The sequence below is a fragment of the Rutilus rutilus genome (genome assembly GCF_951802725.1).
Source record: "Rutilus rutilus genome assembly, chromosome: 1".
NCBI classification, from domain to species: Eukaryota; Metazoa; Chordata; class Actinopteri; order Cypriniformes; family Leuciscidae; genus Rutilus; species Rutilus rutilus.
In genome coordinates, this window is record NC_140209.1 from 80,248 (window position 1) to 99,545 (window position 19,298).

General features: G+C 39.7%; 1 protein-coding gene across 4 annotated transcripts in view; it reads left to right on the forward strand.

Annotated features, from left to right (window-relative positions):
• Positions 1-11,912, forward strand: part of LOC311301385 (stonustoxin subunit beta-like) — a 47,398-nt gene extending 35,486 nt beyond the window's left edge. For all 4 annotated transcript variants that reach the window (XM_084426425.1, XM_084426423.1, XM_084426422.1 and 1 more), the window contains exons 6-7: positions 10,162-10,197; positions 10,413-11,912. In XM_084426425.1, the coding sequence (XP_084282551.1) occupies positions 10,162-10,197; positions 10,413-10,960 (584 nt within the window). In that variant the 3' untranslated portion in view covers positions 10,961-11,912. The remainder of the gene's footprint in view (positions 1-10,161; positions 10,198-10,412) is intronic.
• The last annotated feature ends 7,386 nt before the right edge of the window (positions 11,913-19,298 follow it).

Below are 19,298 nucleotides of genomic sequence, written 5' to 3' on the forward strand. Positions count from 1 at the left end.
AGAATTCATTATAAAATTGTATTGTTTGTTTTTAAAGCTCTTAACGGCCTCGCTCCATCTTACATATCAGACATGCTGACTATTCGTAATTACGGTAGGACTTTGAGGTCGTCCAATCAACTTATGTTGGAAGTGCCCAGGTCAAACTATTTATATTTATTTTATTTTTATTTTTTTACTTTTATTACTGTATTTGTTTTTTGGTGTGTTGTTTTAAATTGTTGTTTAATCTGTTGTAACAACACCTTGGTTCACCTATCGGTCCATGTAAGGTGCTATATAAATAAAGTACATTTACATTTACATTTTACATTTACATTTTAAATACATTTTTGAAGGCAGATTAGTATGGAATTCCAAAGCTGCCAATATTAAAAATAAATACATAAATAAATATACAAATAAATGTAAAAAAAAAAAAATAATAAATAAATAAATAAAAAAATAAAAAAATATACATAGAAAAGCAAAAAAAGAAAATAAATAATTATTTCTACATTTATTTCCTTATTTATGTATATATTTATTTTTTCCATATTTATTTATTTATTCTTGTATTTATTTATACATTTATTCATTTATACATTTATTTATTTTTACATTTATTTATTTATACATTTATGTATTTCTACATTTATTTATTTCTTCATTTATTTCTTCCTACATATCTTCCTGTGTAGGGTAATGAGGAGGGCATGGTTTACCTCAGACATAGCAATCGAGCTCAGAGTAAGCGAAGGCGAAGGGTTGAGGCCACAGTGACACCCTGTGGCGAAATACAATTCGCAAGTATAGCTAAGCTCACTGACGTTGATACGGTCTGTGACTGCGAGGTATATGGTCAAAATCCTAAATCTTACTGTGTGACATGGATAGGCTATAGACACCTCACAGGATATCATTAGAAACCCTCAAAAGAGCAGATTCTGTACTATGACCAGCTCTAAAACCTTACTGGAATCTATCGGAAATGTTATTTCTCGTTAAAAAGTCATTAAGCTGTGCATTCACAATTTTTTCCAGTATCTTAGAAATGGCAATTTTGAAATCGGACGATAACTACTCAAGTCAAGGGGGTAGTGTACATGTGAAGTGTACATGTTTTTGCATTATTATAACTACAGTCAAACCTGAATACAGAGACATTTTGTTACACATAATACGGATGGGAGGTATGACCAAAATTCTGTTTCACGGTATGACTAATTTTATTTCACGGTAACAATATATTTCACAATATAGTTATTTATGTAGTTATTCTCAAAAAATCGACAAAAAGGACTTTGTATAATAAATAATCCCAAATACTTTAGAAATGAAAAGTAGGCTACTTCACTTTGTTTGATTTTCTTTTTCTTTTATTTGGTAAATTATTTCTTAGGTAAACTATTGTTAATAGCTAAATATAGTAAACAAAACACTCTCATCAACTTTAAGATGAACTGCCCCCAACTGATTGATATTAAATACAACTCATAGGTGCAATTAAACTTTAAAAAAAAGTGTTGCTGAATAATTTTTCAATCTCATGTTATTGCTTTACTTCATCAATCAGTTTGTAATATCTGAGTATTTTATATTGAACTATTCTATTCATAATAAATGAGTTACTTCCTTTTAATTTGGTAGGATATTAGTAAATACTAGTTATCTTAAGAGAGGTCTCTCGTACTGCGTAAGTATCTTACGCTAGGGGAAAATCTCTTTTCCGCAAGATATTGAAGCCAAAAATTATCCTTCATTTTGTAATAATGTAAAACGCGTTGCGGCAGCATGCAGACATAGGCGAGACAGCTCGCGTGCCTATTGGCTGACCTGCGGCAACTGCAGCAGCCTATCGAGAGAGGCCTCTCGTGACGTCAGATCCAATGAGTCTCACTGCATGTCTCACGGTTTCTGTAAAAACGAAACCAACGCACATACAGTCTGCTCAAGCAGACGGTGTTTTCAGTGTAGTAAATGTGCCCGCTGTCCCGCGCCCACATTCACTCACAGACATGACAAGCCCCACGGGGCTCGCCCTGCGCGCTTTCTCTCAGCAAGCCGCCGTAGGAGAGTCGAGCGTGGGCAGGCTGCCCGCTGTGATCAGCGCGCCCCCCGCCTCGAATGTTGCAAGCACGGCGTCTATGTTACAGCATACCAAAGCTCTCCGGTTGCCACCATGAGCCAAAGCCCAGATCTCATTCAACCCCTAGCTATTCATGCAAGTGCATGAGCAAAGCTTCCTGGGGTATCAGAATGATATCAGGCGGGTCCCGTCGGGCTCAGGTCGGGTATCCATCCTCTACTTTGTTTAGGCTTGGTCTGTAGGGAATTACAAACCTGCGCACATATATTCAAATGCACATAACTATAGAACCGATTCTTAATGCTTGTGAACGCCATCAGCGTTTCTCACAGGTTCGCGTTTAAAGTCTGTGTAGAGAGAATGGTGTCGTCTTAGCGGCCCCTAATTTAATAACAAATGATCGTTGCGACGGAGGCGAATCAATCAAAACTAACTTTAGCTGGAAAATAACTTTATTAAAGAACCGCTATAAAGCCAAAACAATCTTACCTTAAATTATACGTTTATCTCTGTAAAGCTGCTTTGAAACAATCTACATTGTTAAAAGAGCTATATAAATGAAGATGACTTGACTTGACTTGAGAATGGGTGCTGAACACTATAAAAGAGGCTATTCGCTACAGTTTGCTCGACATCCCCGCCGTTGCGCAGCGCAAATTGAAACTACGGTAGAAAAGGAAGTAGCACATCTACTTCGAGCGGAAATAGCGAAACTGTTGAGCAAAGGGGTGTAACGACTGGGCTATGAATCATTCTTTCATTTGTTTTGAATTAACAATTCTGACTCTGTGTTTTCTGAGCACATTCCTTCTGAAACCCAAAGCCTTTGACACTCTGAACTCATTGAATGTAAATCAGGACTCTCGAGCATCTAAATTACTGGGATGGAGCCACCAGGTCTGGGTTGAGACTGCTCTCGGACACTCATTTACGACTCTGCATCCTCTCAGAGATACTCCAGGACCTAAAACTAACATGCCTGCTTCCCCTATGGTGAGCTTCAGAGAGATCCACAGAAAAGATAACGGAACTTTCTCCAAACACACACACGCAAACATCCATTTGCATTTAATTCAGAATACAAGTGATTCAGAATCTGTAGATGACATATTAAAGCATGCATGCTTGATTAGTTGTTGTTTTATTCTATAGTGTGATTCTCTAGTGTATAGCTTTGAATTCTGAGTGTTTATTGTAAGAATGTTCCCCAATATTGTCTTGTAACCCTACCTCCTGCTAGACCATTAACTTTATGACCCCAAACGAATTGTCATAGAACCACAATGCTCACTTAAATTCTTGTAAAGGAAGAGAAATAGACCCTGCAGTCTTATGTATTCTATATATAACCACTTGAGAAATGTGTAAACATAGATGTAATTTCCCATCTCATCATTTTCCTTCTACGTGGTGTAGTTTGTGTATTCTTGTAAACTTTGGTAATAAGGTTAGACAAATCAGGTGTGTACCGTGTTTAGTCCTTCAAGCTTCATCTCCATTTGTAGCCTAGTGTACATCACAGTTTGGGTAAACCTTATTTCTAGCCATGTAGTGAACTTTAAATGCTTATAATAGGGCATATCTTACGTAGTTTTGTATTCCTTAATCTTTCATATGACGTGTTTTATATCATTTTAAATCTTGAGATCTAACGGAGTAGAATCTCGATAATAGATTGCAATGATATGATTATTACTATATGAATCATCTTACTAGAGTATAAAGGCTCAAATTCTGACAACACCATAACTTATTCGAGTGGGTGTAGAAAGCGCGAGTACCGCGTCGAGCGTGGACCTCCAGTCTTTTTACTCGTATCCGTCTCTACTCTGTATCCCTGGCAAGCAACCGACTGGTACCAATCAGGTGTAAGCCTGGGGACTTCCTCGAGTGTGAAGGTGGTGTCTACGGATGCCTCCACCTCAGGATGGGGAGCGCTGCTCGAGGGCAGACCGTTCTTCGGCCAGTGGTCAGAACGGGAGAAGCTTCTGCATATAAACTGCCTGGAAATGTTGGCGGTAGACAACGCGCTGACGCGTCTTGTCCCCAGATAAGAGGACACCACGTCTTGGTCCGTTCGGACAACATGTCAGTGGTGGCTTATATAATTCACCAGGGAGGTATCAGGTCCCGCAACCTTTACAGGCTGACGGAACGCCTCCTGGTATGGGCTCAGCACAATCTGCGCTCGCTGAGAGCAGCACACGTGCCAGGCTTTCTGAATATAGGACCAGACAGACTGTCCAGGAACAATGTTCCGGCAGGAGAATGGTCTCTACACCCGCAGACAGTCCAGCTGCTGTGGGAGACATTCGGCAGAGCGAAGGTAGACCTGTTTGCGTCTCAGGAAAACGCTCACTGTCCAGAGTTTTTCTCCAAGAGCAGGGACGCGCTGGCTCATGTTTGGCCCTGCTGCCCGCTCTATGCTTTTCCCCCCCGTCTCTCTCCTGCCTCAGGAATTAGAGCGTTCTCTCCTTCTTACAAGAGATGCTGGATAAGGGCAGGACCCTATCCACGCTCAAGGTTTACGTGGCGGCCATAGCAGCGTTTACTAAACCGGCGCTCGGCCAGTCACTTGGAAGGAACAATTTAGTCATCCGCTTCCTTAAGGGAGCTAAGAGCCTGAATCCTCCTAGACCTCCTTCAGTCCCCGTGTGAGACCTTTCTACGTGTTTGGAGGCCATGAAAGGTGCCCCATTCGAGCCAATCCAAACGATAGATATTAAACACTTGTCTTTCAAGACAGTGTTTCTTCTGGTTCTCGCTTCAGTAAGCGCATAGGGGACTTACAAGCGCTCTCAGTGAGCGCGACGTTTATGGAATTTGGGCCAAATGACTCGAAAGTCATACTCAAACCAAGGCACGGGTACGTTCCAAAATCCCTCAACACACCGTTTAGGGCGCAGGTGATTTCCCTGTCAGCCCTGCCGGTCTCTAATGAGGAGAAGGACGCCAGCTTCCTTTGTCCAGTCAGGGCATTAAGGAAGCATTATGTGTCTCGCTCGACTGTCTTCAGACAGACGGAGCAGCTCTTTGTTTCGTTCAGCGGACATTCTAAGGGACTAGCTGCGTTGAAACAGAGTCTATCCAGATGGATAGTTGATGCTATAGCACTGGCTTACACTTCTAAGGGCCTGCAGTGTCCATTAGGTGTCAGAGCGCACTCCACAAGAGGCATGGCCTCGTTGTGGGCCTGGTCCAGTGGGATTGCCTTGCAAGATATATGTATGGCGGCAGGCTGGGCCTCCCCGTCTACATTTATAAGGTTTTATAACCTAGAAGTTCCCGCCTTACAGGCCAAGCTGCTGTCGGTCTAATAAATCAGTATTGTCTGTTCTGATGCTATCGGCTCAGAATACTGAAACTGCTGAGCGCTGCTGGCTGATTGACTGAATAACTCTATGGGCAGTGTGTAAGACCCACAATATTCATCAGTTCAGGCCAAGTCTTTTGCCCTGTCTGTATGGAATACTATTTATGTAATCTGCGCCTTATAGGACGCTACTAAATCTGGGGAAAAAATGCTGTTCTAGCCCCTTTTTTCCCGGACTCTCTGTGTGTTTCCGGGACTCCCTGGTGATCATGCACTATATGAGCCCCGGGCACCTGCCCTTGGGACGTTGGTTTTGGATCTCAGCACACACGGCGTTTTACATTGGGTTCCCCTAGCGTAATATACTTACACAGTACGAGAGAACCTCTCGTAAGAGAACGTACTCGGTTACTAACGTAACCTCGGTTCTCTCTAGAAGTTCGCTTCAGCGATGAAAAAACAGATTATATCAGCCTGTCGAGCGTATTTATAGGCCTAAGCCACGTGAGTTTCAGCGGGACGTGATGCAGTGGATCTGACGTCACGAGAGGCCTCTCTCGATAGGCTGCTGCAGTTGCCGCAGGTCAGCCAATAGGCACGCGAGCTGTCTCGCCTATGTCTGCATGCTGCCGCAACGCGTTTTACATTATTACAAAATGAAGGATAATTTTTGGCTTCAATATCTCGCGGAAAAGAGATTTTCCCCTAGCGTAAGATACTTACGCAGTACTCGTTCCCTCTTCTAGAGAGAACCAGGGTTACGTTAGTAACAGAGTACGTTATGTTTAAATGTTTTTTTTAAGCATGTCTGCTTATTATACTGCGTTTTAAAGGGCTTGTTTTGCTCTTTTTGTGATATCTGGCAACCCGTCACCTAAAGCTTTAATCAAGAGAGGTTCAGAAGTGTCAAGTTCATCAAGTTCATTAGTGACTAGGAGAACAGCAGTATGAAAACCGAACAGCAGCTACTGTTAGTGTTGATTAAGTAGTGTAAATTATACACAGCTTGTAACTGCGCCATTATTTTACATAGCCCAGTGAACACCGACACACAGCGCTCCCTCTCATTGGCCCTCATTTATCATTCTTGCGTAGAAACGGGCGTATATGTTGGCGTAAGATTATGCTTACACTCTTCTCACCGCCTGATTTATGAAGCTGTGCGTACCTTTGAAATCCAGGTGTACGCAATACCTGCGCTTGATAAATGCCGCGGCTGAAAATGAGCGTCATTAGAATAACACGCCCCTATATATTCAAGTCTCCGCTCCCCCCACGCCCTCATTTTACGCCATGGACACACGGAAGACGGAAAAGAAGAGAAACTTCTTTGAGAAAGAGAAAGCGAAACCAGGGAAGTGGAAAGAAACAAAATTGATTTCTAGATTTTTATTATTAATGACGCTTATTGTTATTTAGAAGAAGAATGTCGTTATTATTATTATTATTTGTAATATTATTATTATTATTATTATTTAAAAGAAGAAGAATGTCATTTTTATTATTTTGTCAGTCTGAATTATTTTTTTGGTCATTGAAAGCCTTTCATTACTAAACCTATTCCGTGCACACCTGCCGGGCTTAACCCTCTGGGGACCAAGCTGTTTTTGGGGCCCTTGAGATGTTCTGACATGCTCTGACATTTGTGCTTTTTTCAGTTATTTATAAACATGTTAATGGCAAAGGTGTAAATTCACTCTATATAGCACAAACAGGGCTACCATAATATGCGAGCAACGTGTATGTAGATGTTTGTATTTTTAAGAGAATAATGTTTATGCGTGGTTATTGGAAAAAATTAAAATGAAAGTTGCTGAATTAAGACCACAAAACACATATTAAATATGTGTCCACAAGACTTTTGACTAATGGATGTTGTCCCTTTGTGTTCTAGCTTCAAAATTATGTGAAAATAGTCTTGCTTTATCGTTCACAAAAAAAAAATACATTGATTTAAATGGTGTAAAACAGGTTTTGCTTGGAAAGCCAATATGCGAGGGGGAGGAGTAGTTTACACCTTAGATTACAATGTCCCACCCACTCTGCATAATGACTCTGCATAGCCTAATTAGCCATTCATTCAGGTGTGACACTGACTGAGCCACAATGCAAGGACAAAAGATGTATTTAGAAGAAGACTTATATTGACCATTTAAGATTTCGCTTACATCTATCTTGTAAATATGTTTTGCTATTTTATTAAAAATGTTACAATTACAACAATAATTACAATTTCAACAATATTTCAAGTGTACTCTTTCTTTGTAAAAAAGAAAAAGAAAAAAGATTATAGGCCTACATTTTATCATATGTATTCATTAGTTTGAATATAGCAAATATATATATATATATATATAATATATATAAATATATATAATATATATAAATAATATAGTTATATATATATATATAGTTATATATATATATATATATATAGTTATATATATATATATATATATATATATATAGTTATATATATATGTATATATAGTTATATATATATATATAGTTATATATATATATATAACGTTAGATATGAGCAGAAATTGCTAAACAAAAGCTTATTTGATGTGGCAGTATATTCTACAGTAGCCTAAAAACTGTACCCAAATCTAGTCAACAAGTGACTGACTGTAACGTTGTTTTTATGAAATATTAGGGCATATAAATGCTAATTTGCAGTTTAATACGTTGCTTATACAAATACATTTTATTTCAACATATTCCAGTTGATTTTTACTCATCTCAGTAGGCTATAGCAAAGCAGTTTATTCTTTCAGTCTTTACAAATATGTACCCTTCATTCATCTCACAGAAAGGCGAGTCATATTATAGAAATGCGATTCATCTTTTTGCGGTTTGCATAGGCCTACACTAACGTTATTCCATAACGTTATTCCACATCAACACTTGAGAAAAGAAAACAGCCTACCTCACTCCTCAGCGGGATCTATTGCTCCTCATATCAGCACTGTTCTGAGGAAACTTTTGTCCATAAGGTAGGCTATTATGCCTCACTCGATTGCGACGCGCTTTGTTTACAGCTGATGTGGGGGCGTTTCACAGACTGAAATGGTTCTCAGAATTTGCATTTGAATAGCACGCGCTCTCCGGGGAGTGGTCAAATTACTTTTGAATGGCTCGTAATTAGCTCGACTGGAGTCGCTCTCTTTTTATACAGATTACAGAAACTGATAATATTTGTTTTTTATATAAATTACTTCATTTAAAAGCTGCGATCTCAAGCTTTATGCCTGTGGGTCTGTTTGCCTGTTTGACTGAATTTTCGCGGAGTTATAGATCATTTTCGAACGCGTTTCAAATGGGAGTTTACTGACAGAGAGAAGGCAGAAATAGCATCATGTTAAAGTTTCTTTATTTGTCAAAAAGCAAAACACTTTATTTTTATTGAGAGTATACAGAAAAAAAATAGAAACTGAACAGGATCGATTGATGTATTACACGAAAATGAAAGATCAAAATTAACAGAGCATTTAGTGTTTATTTTCATTGCTAAAAAAAAAAAACGAGCAAAACGCGCGGGCGCGTTTTTGGTCCCCAGAGGGTTAACCCTGGCCTAACCATCGTTTCAAAGAATAGTACAACGGCGAGCGCGTCGAGTATAAACGCCTCGTCCGTTTGGGGAGCTGCGCGCGCAGTCTGCGGAGACTCGCGCTGCGGAGCCTGCAGGCGAAAGTATAAACAAGGCTTGAAACGTCAGGTAAAGCGCACAGGCTCGCAACTTAAGGAATACATATGCCTACAAATCAAATGCTTTGGTAAAGTCACACAAATTAAACATTGAAGTCCATGTTGCACAAAAATAAACACTGAAGTTTATAATTACTATGTTGTTGTTTTTTTACAGTGGGTCATAATATATCATATCTTTTAGTTTGTCAGTGCGTTTTGTGGTGTTAGGAATTGTTTTTCTGCGCATTCCCGCACTCAAAACGTGCGTACACCACCTCCTGAGCTGGCGTAGGATTTGAGCGTGCCGTACGCCAACGTCCATATTGATAAATCTCAAAGTCACCGTGGTTTTGGGTGTACGCCAGGTGTACGCTGGAAATTTGGTGTACGCACTTTTGATAAATGAGGGCCAGTGTGTGCACGCGCGCATCAGTAAAATGCGATCGGTTAACTTGAGTGACAAGTTGTAATCACGCATTGAATCAAAGCAACATTTTATCAGCTGGTTCAGTGGCCAATTGTTTGGAGTTAGAAATATATAACTCACACTGCATATTTAGTAATTTAGCCTCAGATACAGGATTATACATTCACAGGTTGTTCATTACCTGATAATTTACTCACCCCTCGTCATCCAAGATATCCATGTCTTTCTTTCTTCAGTCGAAAAGAAATTAAGGTTTTTGAGGAAAATATTCCAGGATTTTTCTTCATATAATGGACTTCAATGGCAACCAACGGTTTGAAGGTTCAAATGTCCGTCTCAATGCAGCTTCAAAGTCTCGACACGATCCCAGTCGAGAAATTAGGGTCTTATCTAGACAAACGATAATATGATTACTTTGTATATGATTAATATGATTAACCATATTCCCTCTGATCAAATCTGTGCTCAGGTCATGTCTACAGAAGTCAAATCAAATATGGTGACATGTCAATAATATCAAACCCTCAACAGTGGCTGTGTCTGTGAGACATTTCTAAATATCTTCTGTGTTGGAGGATTTCTGCATGTGTTAGCAATGGATGCAGGATCACTTTCTCTAGACATGATAATCACACTCTTCATGTCTGTTGATTTCCACAGCCACTGCTCCCAGGACCAGGAGAGAGTTCCTTCAATGTAAGTCAGAAAACAAGCAGAGAAACTCACTGAGTGTGTTCATGTTCTTCCTGGAGAAGCTGAAAGAAAACATGACAGAAGAGTTTTAGAATTGATCATGTGAATGATGATTAATCGGCACTGAGACACTGCTGATATATTGAACATGATGAGTTCAGATACATTAAAAGATCAGATTCATAATTCCTGATTGTGATGTGTTTTATCTCCATCAGATTCCCATCAGCCCACTCTGGATCTGAACACAGTGAATGATTACCTCCGTCTGTCTGAGGGGAACAGAGAGATTACTAACACTTACCCAAATCTTCAGTCGTATCCTGATCATCCAGACAGATTTGATTTGTATCATCAGGTGTTGTGTGGAGAGAGTGTGACAGGACGCTCTTACTGGGAGATTGAGTGGTTTGGTATATTTGGTGGTGTGGTTACATCAGTGTCATATAAGAGCATCAGCAGGAAGGGATCGGGTTATGAGTGTCGGTTTGGACGTAATGATCAGTCCTGGAGTTTGTCCTGCTCTCGCTCCAGATCCACATTCCTACACAATGGCATAGAGAGTGATCTCCCTGTAGTGTGCAGCAGGAGAATAGGAGTGTATGTGGATCCCAGTGCAGGAACTCTGTCCTTCTACAGAGTCTACAGAGACAAAATGAGCCTCATCCACACAGAGAACACCACATTCACTGAACCGCTCTATCCGGGGTTTGGGGCTTCTTTTGGAGCATCATTGAAACTGTTGATGAATGAGAACAGACTGTAGAGAGATTCTACCCATAATGCTTTGAGCCTCATGATAAATCAGTTCAGTGAGATGTTATATCTCTGTACATGCTACCATTAGGAGATATCATTAGGAAACATGGAATTAGTTTTCACTGTTATGCTGACGATACTCAGCTCTATATTTCTTCAAAACCTAACAAAACTTACCAATTCACTAAATTAACAGTCAATTGACATTGACATTGACAAAAAATTGAATGACTCGTAATTTCCTACTACTAAATTCTGAAAAAACAGAGATTCTAATTATTGGACAAAAAACTTCCTCACGTAATAATCTAGAATACTGTCTAACACTTGATGGCTGCTCTGTTAAGTCTTCGTCGTCGGTTAGGAACCTGTGTGTGTGTGTGTGTGTGTGTGTGTGTGTGTGTGTGTGTGTGTGTTCTTTGATACCAATCTTTCATTTGAAAGTCACGTGTCTAGTATCTGTAAAACTGCATTTTTCCATCTTAAAAATATATCTAAATTATGCCATATGCTCTCATTGACCAATGCGGAACAATTAGTTCATGCGTTCATGACCTCAAGGCTAGATTATTGTAATGCTCTACTGGGTGGTTGCCCTGCACGCTTAATAAACAAACTGTAGGAGCCGCATTTGAGTTTATTTTTGGTTTCATAATTTACTTATAATTGTCTTTTCTATTGCATTTGAGTGGTACACCTTCTACAGCCAGAGAGGGCGCTATCCTATAAGTTGGAGCATGTAGCGCAGAAGGAGACACAGAAGGAGAAGGCGTGCCAGCAGATACAGGCTGCGTCCGAAACCGCGTACTCAATGAGTAGGTACTTATTTTCAATGAGTACTTACTTAACGAGCGCTAAAAGAGTAGGTACTTTATAGCCAAATCTCGTTGAGTATGAATGCGAACCGGACATCTGCCATGTTGACGTTATCATGTGACCTACGACGCATTATCACACGCGCAACAACTTAAAAGATTTGAACGACACGTTTAATTCATCTATCTGTAAATATTGATATTGATTAAACTTGCTCATTTTGAAGAAACTGCTGGCCATTTATTTTGTGAATACATTTAGGGTTGATTAAAGTTCTTATATTTAACCCTACTAATGTGACCCACCGTTTTATCCTTACAATATTATTTATTTTTATTACGAAATCCCAAAATGGTCATCTCTTGAATGTTGTTAATTTCTTTATTTTATATCCAAACATTTTTATCCACAAGCAAAAGTGGCTAACTGCTTTATGTTTTCCTCTTTTTCTTGTTGAATTTAACTCTCGTTTCATCCCTCAGGCCTAGGCCTATAAATATAGATTTTTTTTAAATGCATTTTTAAATGTATTATATTGAATTATTTAAGAAAAAATATATTAAAATATTCAACCTTGTACTAGGTTATTTTTTCCTGTGTAAAAAATCTCATATTATGTATGCAAACCCATGATATATATATATATATATAGGCTATATATATATATATATTGTTACATTATTTAATTTAATGATTTTGGATGAATGATGTTATTTTTCTGTTGTGTTTTTGCATGTGTTTTTGTTGTGGCTCTCTCTCTCTCTCTCTCCCACTCCCAGTGGCGCTTGTTAGAGCGCGTACAGGTGCACGGCATTACGATGACGTCAGAAGTGGCATGGCGGCTTTGATTTAAGCGTGTTTGGATGTCTCCTCCACGAGTTCTCCTCTCTCCCGGCTTCGTGGTTTACTTTAAGTTGTCTTCTAAGCTTGTTTGTATCATCGACGCCATTTGAAACCTTGTTTGTATTTATAATGTGAAAACTTGTTGAGTCACCTGTGTAACAAAAGGAGAGGTATGTAGGGAGGTGGGCGCCTTTTGTTGTTTTTCCTCCGTTTTCTCCTGTTTTGAGGTTAGCAGGGAGGTAAGACTGTGTTGTTTATTTTATTCTTTGTTTTGAGAAGGAAAGAGGTGTAATGCGGTAGATAGTACTGAGTTTGGTTTATTATTTTGGCTTTTCCCCCTCCTGAGGTATTCCGCTTATTTTCTTTTCCTTTTTTTTGTCTCCTTTATTTATGTAATAAATAAATACTTTTCTTAATATAATTCTTGGTTTCGATGGCTTACTATATTATTTAATTAATGAAGCGGGAGATGAGACTCCGGGCATCTTATGGCGGGGTTAAGGTGCTCTATGATTGAACTAAATCCCTGTGTGTTTAGTTGAATTGTGCGGGTCGAAAATTGGCTGTGGTGGTGCAGCTTTTGTCGGACCTCGTAACAAATGGGGGCTCGTCCTTTCTTTTTTTCCCCTTACTTGTGTTTTTTTTTTTTTTTTTTTTTAGCGAGCTAAAGTGACCTATCAAACCATACACCATTGTGTTTATATAATTTGTACTTTTTTTTCCTAATTTTGAAAAGTGTTAAGTACAGTTTTTATTAACTGTCCTTTTTTTGTGTACGGGGGTAGTTGGGAACAAGCCTAATGTTTTTTTAGTATGGAAGTGAATGTTGAGGCTTTTCTTGGGAATCCAACTGCTAAACAGCTAGATAAATTTAGAAAGAAAGATCTTTTACAGTTGGCAGATGCTTTAAAAATCGAAGTTGTGCCGAATGTAAAAAAACAAGTGATTAAATCTGATCTTCTTTCTGAAATGATAGCTCTTGGCATTTTGCCAGAGGAATCCCCGGTCGCGAGTGAAGTTGCGGAGGAGATGGAAGAACCGAGTGAAAGGTTAAAGTTTGTCTCCCCTGAACGGGAAAGTGACCCGATGGTTGCGTTAAAATTGAAAGAGTTAGAACTCCAAATTAAGCAGCAAGAGCATAAAAATCGTTTATTGCATTTAAGAGAGATGGAGTTGCACCGTGTTACGAAACAGGAAGAGTTTGATGAGGGTGCTCATAATGTTCAACCTGTTGGTGCTGTTAACTCTGATCAATTTGATCCAAGTCGATATATTCGATTAGTCCCACCGTTTAGGGAAACGGAGGTCGACGCTTATTTCACAGCTTTTGAGCGTGTAGCTGGGAAATTAAGATGGCCGAGGGATATGTGGGCACTTATGTTGCAGAGTAATCTAGTCGGTAAGGCTCAAGAAGTCTGTGCAGCGATGCCTATCGAGGATTCTCTGAATTATGACCTAGTAAAGACTGCGGTACTTAGGGCTTATGAGCTTGTGCCTGAGGCCTATAGGCAGAAATTTCGAGGTTATAGTAAATCTGACAAACACACTTTTCTCGAATTTGCCAGAGACAAGAGAAACATGTTAGAAAAATGGTGCGCTGCGTCAAAAGTGAATACTTTCGAGGGTCTGCAGGAATTAATTCTGCTGGAAGATTTTAAGAACTGTCTTCCCGAGAGTTTAGTAGTGCATCTGAACGAACAAAAGGTTACATCTTTGGCGGACGCAGCCGTTATGGCTGATGAGTATGTGCTAACTCATAAAAATGTTTTTGTGACACGTTCGTATTCAAATGTAAAAGCGGTGCCAAATAAAACTCTAGTGTTCTCAAATATGCAAAAATCGGAGACGCGGACAAAAAGTGTTCCAAAAAGTCCAGAGAAAGGTACGGATAGAACGCGTTCTTGTTTCTATTGTCTTGAGTCTGACCATCTTATAGCTGACTGTAAGTCGTGGAAACAAAAGAATGCGTCGAGAGTAAAAAAAATAGCGCATGTGGTAGTTCTTCCGAGAGAAGAAAAGTTAGAAACTAAATTGGAGTTGCCCGGCTTTAACCCGTTTCTGACACGAGGAACGATATCTCTCTCGGATAATGGAAGTAACCAGCATGTTTCCGTTCTTCGGGATACTGGCTCGGGGCAATCCCTTATTAGGAAGGGAGTTTTGCCACTCTCGGCTGATACGTACACTGGAATGGACGTTCTTGTTCGTGGTATAGAGTTAGGTTGTGTTAAACTTCCAATTCATTCTGTTTATTTGAAAACGGACTTGGTTACGGGTATGGTGAATGTGGGAGTTTGTGAAAAACTTCCGGTGGATGATGTTGATGTCATCCTCGGTAATGATCTAGCGGGAGGTAAAGTTTTTCCTTCCCCAATTGTGACTACAATTCCGGTATGTGATTCGAAAATATCTTTGCAGTATCCGGACGTGTTTCCCGTCTGTGCTGTGACACGTTCTCAGACGCGTGAATATGAAGATCAGGTAGATTTGTCTGACTCATTTCTTGTACGTTCGAGTCCTACCGAATTTGCATTATCCGTGGACACTGCGGTTAAGCTGGATAAGGATGCTGGTGCTGAAGTTCCGATAGTTCGGTTAGGTCGAGCAGAACTTGTGGCTGCTCAGAAAACTGATTCATCCTTAGCAAGTTGTGTAGATGTAGCAGTATCTGACAAAAGCAAGTTAGATGGAATCAGGACCGGTTATTATTGGGACGACGACGTTTTAATGCGCAAGTGGAATTCGGTGGCAAATGAAAAAGCTAATTTGGCCCCTAGGTATCAGATTGTATTACCTTCCGTAGTTCGAACGGCGGTTCTAAAGTTAGCTCATGATCATATAATGGGTGGTCATTTAGGAGTTAATAAAACTTTCCAACGTGTGTCTCACTATTTTTACTGGCCTGGATTGCGAACAAGTGTTGCGAATTATTGTCGGTCGTGCCGCGAATGTCAGCTGGTAGGCAAACCTAACCAGGTCGTTCGACCGGTTCCCCTGTGCCCTATACCAGTAATGGGGGAACCGTTCGAAAGGTTAATTTTGGATTGTGTGGGTCCGTTGCCTAAATCACGGGAGGGGTATCAATATATTCTTTCCTTTATGTGTTCAGCGACGCGTTTTCCAGAAGCTGTGCCCTTACGCAATCTGAAGGCCAAAACAGTGATTAAAGAACTTATAAAGTTCTGTTCTTATTTTGGATTACCACGAGTGATACAAACCGATCGTGGAACTAATTTCACGTCAAAATTGTTCAACCAGGTAATGGACGATCTTGCAGTTAAACATGTCACTTCGAGCGCTTTCCATCCTCAATCGCAAGGAGCGTTGGAGAGGTTTCATCAAACGCTCAAAACAATGTTAAAAACACATTGCTTGGATTCTGGACGTGACTGGGCAGAAAGTCTTCCTTTGCTTATGTTCGCTATTAGAGAGTCCGTGCAAGATTCTCTTGGGTTTAGTCCCGCGGAGCTGGTATTTGGACATATTGTCCGTGGACCTTTAAAGCTCTTAAGTGAGCAACTGCTGGCTACTAAACCTGTGGCAAGGTCTGTTTCCGAGTATGTCGATACTTTTCGCAAGCGCTTGAAACATGTATGTAATTTAGCCAGAGCAAATTTGACTTCGGCTCAGGCAGTAATGAAAGCCCAATATGATCAACGAGCTGTTCAACGCTCTTTTAAGTCTGGAGAGTTGGTGTTGGCTTTACTACCTGTCCCTGGTTCAGCACTGCAAAATAGATTCACCGGACCGTATGTTGTAGAGAGAAAGTTGAATGATACCACTTATGTGATTCGTACACCTGAGCGCAGAAGAGATCTGCGTACATGCCATTTTAATATGTTAAAACAGTATCATGAAAGAGAGAAAGGAAATAAATCGGCGGTTGAACCTGAAACTGTGCCAGTTCCCGTAGCTGTAGTTTCAGCACTAAAGGAAAGTGAGGAGGATAGTGTGGAAACTGTCTCCGTTCCAACAGGAAGTCTGCAAAATTCTAATATTTTGCAGAATTTGAGTTCATATTTAAACTACATGTCCGAGCAACAACGTGCCGATGTTATAGCTTTGATTGAGAAATTTCCTATTATTTTCTATGATGTTCCATCGCAAACTAATGTTTTATTTCATGATATTGATGTGGGGAACACAAGTCCGATTATGCAACATCCTTATCGGGTAAATCCTGTAAAAAGAGAGATCATGAAATCTGAAGTCAAGTATATGTTACAGAATGGGTTGGCTGCGTCGAGCCAGAGTGCTTGGAGTTCGCCTTGTGTGCTGGTACCAAAATCTGACGGGTCATTCCGTTTTTGTACAGATTATAGAAAGATCAATGCTGTTACAAAACCTGACTCGTTTCCACTCCCAAGGATTGACGATTGCATCGATAAGGTCGGCCCAGCGAAGTTTGTAACAAAACTTGATCTTCTAAAAGGATATTGGCAAGTGCCATTAACGCCGCGAGCTGCTGAAATATCTGCCTTTGTAACGCCTGACTTTTTTGGTCAATATTCTGTAATGGCGTTCGGCATGCGAAACGCCCCCTCAACTTTTCAACGCCTAATGCGGTTAGTGTTGCAGGATGTACCGGACTGTGAAGCATATTTAGATGACATTGTTATCTATTCCCCTACATGGGAGGAACATATGAAGTCATTAGAGATCGTGTTTGCTCGTTTGGCCAATGCAGTGTTGACTGTGAATTTGGCAAAATGCGAATTTGCTAAAGCCACTATTACATATCTTGGAAAACAAGTAGGCCAAGGGAAAGTGAAACCAGTTGACGCAAAGATAATTGCCATTACAGAGTTGCCCCGACCCTCTAATCGCAGAGAGTTACGCCGCTTCTTAGGAATGACGGGCTATTATCGTGGATTCTGTCGTAATTTTGCAACACTGGTGGCGCCATTGACAGATCTTTTAAAGTCGTGTCGAAAGTTTGTCTGGTCACCAGAATGTGAAAATGCTTTTAATGGGGCAAAAGATCATCTGTGCAAAGCTCCGATTTTGGCCGCGCCAGACTTTTCTAAAGCCTTTATGCTTGAGGTGGATGCAAGTGGGGTTGCTGCGGGAGCTGTATTATTACAGACATCAGAAACTAATCTGGAATTGCCAGTCTGTTACTTTTCAAAAAAATTCAGTGACAGTCAACGTCGATATAGTACAGTGGAAAAAGAGGCTTTAGCTTTGTTGTTAGCCCTGCGACACTTTGATGTTTATTTAAGCGCTAACCCTTTCCCTGTAAAAGTATATACAGACCATAACCCGTTGGTATTCCTGTCCCGTATGCAAAATTTAAATCAACGTTTAATGCGTTGGTCCCTGGTCATTCAAGAATATAATCTTGAAATTGTTCACAAACGTGGCTCGGAGATGGTACTCTCTGATGCGCTGTCCAGAGCAGTTAGTCCTGAAAATGCCATTTGTAAATAGACGAGACGAAATAAATTTGTCTCTTTCTTTGGTGGGGAGAAATGTTACATTATTTAATTTAATGATTTTGGATGAATGATGTTATTTTTCTGTTGTGTTTTTGCATGTGTTTTTGTTGTGGCTCTCTCTCTCTCTCTCTCCCACTCCCAGTGGCGCTTGTTAGAGCGCGTACAGGTGCACGGCATTACGATGACGTCAGAAGTGGCATGGCGGCTTTGATTTAAGCGTGTTTGGATGTCTCCTCCACGAGTTCTCCTCTCTCCCGGCTTCGTGGTTTACTTTAAGTTGTCTTCTAAGCTTGTTTGTATCATCGACGTCATTTGAAACCTTGTTTGTATTTATAATGTGAAAACTTGTTGAGTCACCTGTGTAACAAAAGGAGAGGTATGTAGGGAGGTGGGCGCCTTTTGTTGTTTTTCCTCCGTTTTCTCCTGTTTTGAGGTTAGCAGGGAGGTAAGACTGTGTTGTTTATTTTATTCTTTGTTTTGAGAAGGAAAGAGGTGTAATGCGGTAGATAGTACTGAGTTTGGTTTATTATTTTGGCTTTTCCCCCTCCTGAGGTATTCCGCTTATTTTCTTTTCCTTTTTTTTGTCTCCTTTATTTATGTAATAAATAAATACTTTTCTTAATATAATTCTTGGTTTCGATGGCTTACTATATTATTTAATTAATGAAGCGGGAGATGAGACTCCGGGCATCTTATGGCGGGGTTAAGGTGCTCTATGATTGAACTAAATCCCTGTGTGTTTAGTTGAATTGTGCGGGTCGAAAATTGGCTGTGGTGGTGCAGCTTTTGTCGGACCTCGTAACATATATATATATATATATACACCTCATAACATCAGCAACTCAACAGCCCTACCTAGAACAGGTTTCCTCAGCGTTTGTAATGTCTGCACAAAGGGCAGCTGTGCAAAGATTTGCCTTTGGAGAAAACTGTTGATTTTATACTCAAATAAATTTAAGTATCATTAATATTAAAAATTAATATTACCCCAGAATGAATTGCATTGATATCCCACCCCAAAACATACAATAATAACAACGATAAATGCTGACCAATACTTAATTATATTACTTTTTACTGAAAATAGTAGTAAAAAGTATATAGTGAACATATCTACATTTGCATTCAAACAATTAAATAAAGCATTAATTAAATAATTATATTGTATTTACTGACAACAATGAGAAATATTAATAAATTAGTAAAAGAATGAATGAAAGTCACCATCACACAATAAACAAATGCATA